Source organism: Lemur catta, chromosome 9 (assembly GCF_020740605.2).
Source record: "Lemur catta isolate mLemCat1 chromosome 9, mLemCat1.pri, whole genome shotgun sequence".
NCBI classification, from domain to species: domain Eukaryota; kingdom Metazoa; phylum Chordata; class Mammalia; order Primates; family Lemuridae; genus Lemur; species Lemur catta.
This window is the reverse complement of record NC_059136.1, coordinates 93,838,661-93,846,987: the sequence shown is the minus strand read 5'-3', so window position 1 is coordinate 93,846,987 and position 8,327 is coordinate 93,838,661. Positions and strand designations below refer to the sequence as shown.

Genomic DNA, 8,327 nt, shown 5'->3' with positions numbered 1-8,327 from the left:
TTAAGAGTTAAAGAAGCAAAATTCTAGTGACAGAATTTCAGATTGAAGGCTGGATAGCACCAGAGGTATCTGGAGAGCGAGGGAGGCCTACACAGCACCCCCCAAGTCCTGCTGTGTGGACAACCCCCACACTCACCGTGAGGACCGTCTGCTCCCCGCGGGCGCGCAGCCCTTTAATGCTCTGCAGCGACTGTGTCCGTCGTCCCTCTGCTGGGAGGGGGGTGAAATGGGGCGGCAGGCAGGTGGCCGTTAGCCCCCTACCCTGGGGCCTCGAGTGTTTTAGCCGGTTCTGCACAGCTACCCCAAAATAGAAAAGAAAGAGCTCCTAGGTAAAGAATTGTGCTTGCTTTGAAACATGTATTCATCTGATGGTAACCTAGTGTTATTTTCTCAAACATACGGTATAAGACACGTGTGTTTACATACTGTATTACTGTAAGCTAATAATCGTATTATTATCTTATCAGGAACAAGGGCATTTTCCCTTTACCTGTCTCAAGGGTTAGGCTGAACTTCCGTTTCCAAGGTTTGGGAATCCTTTGCTCCAGAGGAGAGAATTAAGTGACTTTTTTCCTCAAAACACTAGCCCATACCTCTCTCCCAAATCTAATCTGAACATGTGTTTTGTTTGACCCACAGTTTTAAACGGAATCAATTGCCAGAATTTAAAAATGTAGGATATTATCTTATGAATTTAGGGTTCTGGTTTCTTTGGAAAAGCCCGAAAATACTGGGCTGGCACTTCCAAGGGAAGCAATTGGCTGAGGCTGAATGGAGACCTACTCTGTCCGTGGGCTGCAGCGCCCCCATGCCTGTTGCTCCCGACAGGGATTCCTAGGGCCAGCTCTGTTTATCCTCTCCTTTCTCAGCTGCTTGGCTTCCATCACTCCCTTCTCTAGTTCAGGAGGAGGAGGGCTCCCAGGGCTCTGCCTGGAAGCAAAAGTTAGTTTACCAAGGGTCAGGAAGGTAGATGGCAGTCGGGCCCTGCAAGGGTGGGGACCTGTGACGTCTGGCACTGATCAGGAGGGGGCAGGTCTTCTAACAGAGCATGGCCACGTGGCTGTCCGGGGAGCCCTGGCAGGGCTGGATGTAGAGGCATGACTGCGGAAGACAGTGGACCTGCATCATCAGAATGGAGCACACAGGCCCCACTTTCCTGAATTGCTAAATTCTAATTTATAAGAACACAAGGGAAAGGATTGGTGGGGGTCCTGGAAAAATGACTTAGTGGATAGGGCTTGAGCTGTATGTAGTTTCAATTAGAAAAATGAAGAAAAGTTACATTTCTTACATGTGAATGTTGTCCGATCATAAGTGCCTTGTGTGTTGGGAGTTTGCCTTACAAAACACTTGCAAGACCTTTCCTGATTATCTGGTTATCAAATTCATTCATTCATTAATATATTCATCATTCATCAGGTATTGGAGAATCTGCTATAGTCATAGTGTAGGGATGTATAATGGTGAACAAGATGTAGTCCCCATTTTTATCTTCCAACTGCTGGGCAAACTTGGGCCAACTACTTCATCTTTCTGGGCTTCACTCTCTTCATTTGTAAAATGGGGCTAAATTATCTTCAATTTCTTACCAACTTTTAAAATACTTTACTGAAGAAAAGAGACATACACATCTGATATCAACACAGGTTTTTTTTTTTTTTATATGAGGAAATAACTAGTTCCTTTATTAGGCTTTGGTTTTTCTTCATGTATCTGATTTCTAGAAGTGAAAATAAAAATACATTTTACTTTTTACTCCAATGTGTTTACTCATCTAAGATTTCATATATGAAGAATTAAATAAAAAAAAGTTTTTGCAGCCACAGCTGGAAGAGAAGGAGGCCAGGGATTGATTATTCTGTCAAAAGCAGACGGTTCTACCATCCCTGAGCCTAGAATTGATGGTGGAAACCTAATGGTGAATGAGGGCCTTGGAGAAAAAGAGACTGACAAGGATATTATGCAGTTGGGGTAATAGGTTTATTATATCTATATACAAGTAAGCATTTACTGATGCTTTGTCAAAAATAAGGGACAAGATAACAAAAACTATTTTAGCACAAAAACAAGATAGCTGCAATAGACCAACACTGAGCTTAAAGACTCTAGGAAGGACACAGAACGTGAAGTGACAGCTTTCGGGTTGTCTAGTCACCCAGACAATGAAGTCAACTGTGCGATACAAGCAACACACGGCAGCAAAACACCATCAAGGAGGCGGGGGCTCACTGGAGGGTAGAGGGAGGCTTGCTGGGCCCGGGGCCACTGATGGGAAAGGGTATTAAAATCTCATAAATCCTCCATATCTCTTTTCCATTTCGGGAACTTCTTTGGAATAACTTTCGCCTTCTTCGTCGGAGGGCAGAGACTCCGCAAAGCGCTTCAGGAAGCCTCCGTACCGTTTCTGGTAGTCCATCCACCACTCCGGGCGGCCCACCCTTCTCATGAAGCCCCCATATCGCTTCTGCAGCTCTTTGGCTTCGTCTTCCAGTTGGGGGCTTCTCTTTAAGCCTCTCATGAAGCCCCCGTATCTCTTGCTCACCTCTTCATCATTATCACCGCCGTCCTGGTGGCGGCCACGCTCCCGGTTGTCCCCCGTTTCCAGCAGCTCCTTCAGCAGGTCCGAGGAGTTGGCCGGGGAGTCGTCCTCCTCCGCGTCCTTCTTCATGAAGCCCCCGTACCGCTTGGCAAGGATTTCAGCCCCGTTGGCCTCTTCCTCCGGCTCCATGGGGTAAAGCTCGTCCATCTTCTTCATGAAGCCCCCGTACCGCTTCATGAAGCCCCCGTACCGTCTGGCCAGCAAATGGCTCTCTTCCTGTTTGCCGCTGTCCCGCAGGGTGCTCGTGCCGTCCTGAGGAAACTCGGGCTTGGACAGCTGCAGGAGCTCCTTGCAGGTCTCCCAGATTTTGAGAGAAGGCAGTTTTCCTTCGCACTCCATCACGCAAGCCTGGGAAAACAATTTGATGTAATGAGGAAAAAAGGCTTCTCTGATTAAGTGAATGAACTTTCGTGGACCAAGATATGCTTGCTTTGATACAGAAACTCCCATCTAATAAGGTCATCTCTATTTTCTTATCACAACTTTTCATCACACTGAACAGGCAAATGAAACAAATGAAAACTGGAAAAGTAGGGGGGGGAATTAACTGAATCAAATTGGAAATCCACATTTGGATTTTAAACCCATTGTAGATACTGCACCATTTCAATATTTTATTTTATTATTTTTTTAAATTTCAGAATATTATGGGGGTGCAAACGTTTTGGTTACATGAATTATCAATATCTTAACAGATTTTTTCACCTATTTTAACTTAGATTGTCTGCCTTTACAATCGAATTTGCCTGGATAATTACTGCTGATGTCATTTTGTTTGAGATTTTTCTATTCAAAAGGGAGAAATTTTTGTTTACCTAATCAGGGACATTTCCTCAAAATTCCTTTTATCTTCTTGTCTTACTGATAGAATCTATATTAATAATATAAGATGCGTTTGCTTTCTTGTGTTAATATTTTACCTAAAATAGTATCTAATATTCCTGCAAACACAATCTTCAAATAAAAATTTCAAAATAAGTTTAAAATCTCAATTTAAATCTTATGAATTATTTGAATTCTGATATATTAATTTGTTGAAAGTAGAGATGTTTTATTTTTTCCTTTTTCCTTGTTGATTAAAACAGATTTTATCACCTGAACCAAATGTCTATAATGATGAGATCAGATATGAAATTATACATATGCAAATGCACAAATTATTCATGTTTATTTTCTTAACATTTAGACACTAGTGTACAGAAAAATCCTTTCCCAGGGAAGTCATGTTATTTGATAAAATAGAAATGATCAGCATAAAATTCTTTCCTTTTTATTAAACAGTAATTAAATTCAAATCATTGTAAGTCTATATATTCTAATGATCTTAAGATTTTTTTTTCTATTCAACAGATCACTTGGGTATGATAAAAATAGCACCAATATTACATGAACATTTAGAAAATACATATGATATTTCTAGCATTTCAGAGGTTTTTATAGTCGTCTGAAATCTAGTTATAGATCCCAGGGTTATAGGCAGAAAAGCCAGGACCTTTCTTGGTATTTAAAAATATACTGGTATATTAATTGATGTTAAAAACACACATTATTTTCTCAGTGAAAGAAAGCATCTTATTAATGCAACAAATCCTTAGGGTACATATTTAACCAGTTCTTAATGATTATTTAAGCATTGTATCTGAGCAAATTAAATACAGGGGTATATAAAAATCTAAAGATGATACAATTAAAATGGTTTAGTTTATTCCTGATATCTGATGAAGCAACCAAACATCATTAAAAGCTTAAGATGTTCAAGGGGCAATAATATTTCCATTCTAAAATTCTATTTAAATGATCTTGTTGCCAAAAATTAATGTTCAATATTTTGTATACTAATACCAAAAGACTTTTAAATGTATGCAATATGGGATTTCTTCAAAAACCAATAGTGACAAATAATCAGAAAAACACACTCATACTAAAGCAATGATGTTAGTTTATGGCTCCCATAGCCATGTATATGTCTTTTGTGGTATGTATCTCACTCTGTGTGCTATGGGCAAGATCCTGTTAGATAGTAAGTGCTATTTGTACTTGTGCTATGGCACACCTGCTCATCTTTGCACGCACCGTAGTACCAAGCATAAGTGTCTTTCACATGGTACAAGCACAATAAATATTTGTTACATTGATTTTACTATATAGTTTTGGCTAGGCAACCTCATTTCTCATATGTCTGTTGCATCTGAGCTAAACTTCCAAAACTGCCATTCTGCCAACTGCCATCATTCTAGCAACATAGTCATTAACTAAACCTTTTGCCACTGAGAAAATAACATCCTTAAATATAAGCCCCAACACAAAACAAATCAGTTAGTTATTATTCAAAATGCCTTTCTACAAAACTATATTTTTATTTTATTTTTCAAGTTGCTAATACTGCATGTGCAATACCTTCATGGGGATTAAAAAATAATAAAAAGCTACAACAAGAGCATAAAAAGCACTGAGGAAAATTCTGGAAAGAGCAGTTAGTCTCCATCTCCCCCATCCCCTACTCCTGTTAAATGATGAGAGGAGGGTGAGAGAAAGAAGAGAAGTCAGGATTTTGGATGATACCCAGGGAAAGACTAGCTGCCACCCAGTGAGCTCAAGTTCATCAACAACACCAAAGGAAGATGAGTAGCCTTTTGGGAGCTTGGTGAAGTAAGCAAATGAAACATGGAAAAAAATTGAACAGGCATTGTTAAATGTCAGTTATATTAATTCACTGAATCACATAATTTGGGTAAATCTGATACTTCTTTGAGGTCAGACTGTGTGATTTGAAAAATTCTACTAGAATCCACATATCATTTATGTAGATGACAGAGAAGATAGGGGAGGGGGCTGAGGGCCGGACATGTCAAACAGGGAAACCTCAAAATCCACCTGACTGGGCAGGGGGAATTATGGGACCAGAAAATGGGGTCCTGCAAATGGCATGTTTGGATTTCTCTCTCTCCATCTGTGAGTAAAATTCTTTACTCACAAGATCTATCTTTATGTTTGCAGCACTTGCTCAATTTTCAAGCATGGCTTAAAAGCTCATGACTACAGGAGAAGGAAGAAAGGTGGATGAAGTGGATTGTGTTCCCTATTGACGATGGAACATTTTTCTCATAGTTTAAATACGCAACCCTACTAAGGCCAAGTCTACATGTATCAAATGAAATAGATCAGGTAATTCAAATACTCAAATGAAACAAACAAACATCTAACCTGCCTTACATACCACAGATTTTGGAATCCTTTCCTTAATTTTCTCTCCTTTTCAAGCATCTACATAACATAGCATTTCTTCAACTGTTCAAATGAGCCTAAATCTGCTTAGATTACTTTCCATTGAGCTTTTAAAGTCATCACAGAATTTCAATAAATTTCAAAGGCAGTGCAAAAAATCGTTAGTGGAACTAGTTAAAAGGAAACTCCCTGAGTTTCAAGGTGGGGCATTCTGCCTCCGTAGAGCACCAGAGGTAATTCAAGAGCCCATGGACTATGATTAAAATGAGGCTTTTGTCCACAGCTTCCCCCCGCCCCAGGGTCCTCCTAGTGTAGGACCTTGGACTGTTGCCACCTCTTTGGACACTGGTCACCTCTCCTGTGCCTGTCTCATAGCCAAATTAAAATGTTTTCAGTTGATATTACGAAAGTGCAGTAAAAACAAGACAAGTTGAGTTCCTGCGTCACTTGCTTGTAAGACAATTATGAGCTCTTTTTCTCCTGTCTCCTGCGGTTTCCCCTTTCCCTGCCTTTATCCCTTCCCCTGCCCTTTATCCCCTTCCCCTGCCTTTATCCCCTTCCCATCTCCTTGCTCTCTCCTACCCACAGGTGAGGGTAAGGGCATAAGGAACCCGAGGTTAAGAGAGCTAAGAAAGTCAAAGAAAGGCCACGCAAGTCACTAACGACAAAAATGACACTCTTTGTAGGAAGGATGGCCGTGTGGAGGGGGCCTTACTCGGGATGTGATAGGAGCTGGGGTGATTGACCGTCTTCCTTCCCACAGCCTAGGAGAGAACCCAGTGCTATCCGAGGTGCTGAAGACAGCACATTTTGGGGTTCCCGAATCCCCAGGTTTAAAAGAAACGTGATTTGCGAGGATAAACCGCCGCCTTTACCGGTCCCTAGAGAGTCGTGGGTCCCCGAAGCTAACAGCCAGGGCGGGACCTCGGTCAGCGTTCCAAGACCAGCCGGGACACCCGGGTCACCAAGTGTTTGTGCCACTGCGGCTCCCACCGCGTGTGACCGTGAGACGCGCCTCACGGCGGGCGGCGGGCTGTCCGGGGACTATAACGGCGACTCGCTCGCTCCCCGCACGCAACACTCACCAGGAAGTTGATGTCTGCCGGGCGCACCAGGCGGTAGCTGCACGTCCCGCAGTCCTGGCTGCATTCCGCCCGCACGGTCGCCAGGAGCCCGGGTCCGAGCACCAGCAGCCAAGTGCAAAATCTCAAGAACCGCGCCATGGACTGGAGGAGAGAAAGAAGGACGCGCGCTCCGAGCCTGCCCGGGCGCAGCACGGGTCCCTCGGAGGGACTCCTCGCCGCGACAGCCCAGATGGGGATTGTGGAGCAAGAGCCCTTAGGGACGTTCCTTTCTGGGCCTCCACCCGCCCGGACAACACCTTTTAGGGAGACCTGGGGACGGCCCAGATCTCCTCAAAGCTGCGGGGTTGGCTGCCTGGGCACCCGGCTCTCTTCCTCGGCGTCCACCGCCCGGGGCAGCATTCTGGAGGGAACGCCCGAGACCGAGTGCCAGAGAGTGGGCGCCCGGGGAGGCACGACATTGACCCGGGTCACAAAGAGGCACCGGGAGAAAGCTGGGGAACCCATGCCATTGCGGAGTAAAAGAGAGCAGATGGATGTCCCCAAACCCGCGCAGCAAAGGCGAGTTTGGGGACAATTCACTCACGTGGACGCTGTTCGGATGGAGCAGGCTGGTCAGAAACACCGGGTCCCAGACACGACTCTAGAAGGAAGAGAAGGCAAGTGTGAGGCGGGCCGGCGACGGGGAGAAGCGGGCCGGGTTGCGCTGGCAGGCGCGGGCCTCACCGTCGCGGTCCTCAGCGTCGCCGCGGGGCCCCGGGCCAGGCTGCCGGGCTCGAGCGCCTGCCTCGCCGTGCGGGGCTAACGGCGGCTGGAGCCACTTTATAATTAGCCCCAAACCGAAGGAGGCGCGCGCGCCCCAATCGCCGGCGGGCTGCAGCTGACGCAGGCCCTACGCCAGCCCCGCGCGGACGCCTTCGCGGGAGGGGTGGGTCCCGCGCATCCACGCGCCGCTCCCCCGCCGACGGTGGGGGTTGGGGGGCATGGAGACGCTTGGTGGCTCACCTCAGTGCCGGGTGACAAACCTAAGGCTGTTAGGAAGTTTGGAGAGAGTGGAATAGGATCAAATTTCCCCGCATAAAGTCACCGAAATTGCACGGGGGGGGGGGGGGGGCTGCGGGCTCCAGGCAGCCAACCGAGGTGGGGGCGTTCGGAAGGGCAAATGGACTGGCTTAGATTTCTGGGATGTGTTGGAGACCCTCCAAGCGGATGAATCTGACCTTTTCCCTCCTCCTCCCGGGGCCCCTTCGTGGGTCATCGTGGGCACCGAGCGCAGCCATCCCGAATGGTGGCCTTTTATCCCCCAGTCTTCCTCCCCCCCCTGCACTTGACTTCCAGTTCCTTGCTGCAGCGTCTTAACAGCTTCAGGCGCGCACTAGGCGCTCAATTAATGGTTACAGGAATGAATGATTGGAACTTTC

At 45.6% G+C, this 8,327-nt stretch overlaps 1 protein-coding gene across 1 annotated transcript; it reads right to left on the bottom strand.

Moving 5' to 3' along the window:
* Window positions 1-1,961: 1,961 nt before the first annotated feature.
* PENK (proenkephalin) lies at window positions 1,962-7,795 on the bottom strand. The gene is made up of 4 exons (XM_045560923.1): window positions 7,633-7,795; window positions 7,493-7,549; window positions 6,910-7,050; window positions 1,962-2,947 (listed from the first exon to the last, which is right to left on the bottom strand). The coding sequence occupies exons 3-4, from the start codon at window positions 7,045-7,047 to the stop codon at window positions 2,282-2,284; spliced, it is 804 nt and encodes a 267-aa protein (XP_045416879.1). The 5' UTR covers window positions 7,048-7,050; window positions 7,493-7,549; window positions 7,633-7,795; the 3' UTR covers window positions 1,962-2,281.
* Between the last annotated feature and the right edge of the window lie 532 nt (window positions 7,796-8,327).

Excerpts from the sequence above, each read along its gene's own strand:
- PENK (XM_045560923.1), bottom strand. The coding sequence starts at position 7,047 with ATGGCGCGGTTCTTGAGATTTTGCACTTGGCTGCTGGTGCTCGGACCC. Across the intron at positions 2,948-6,909 it reads CGGCAGACATCAACTTCCTG|GCTTGCGTGATGGAGTGCGA; the intron begins GTGAGTGTTGCG and ends TTGTTTTCCCAG.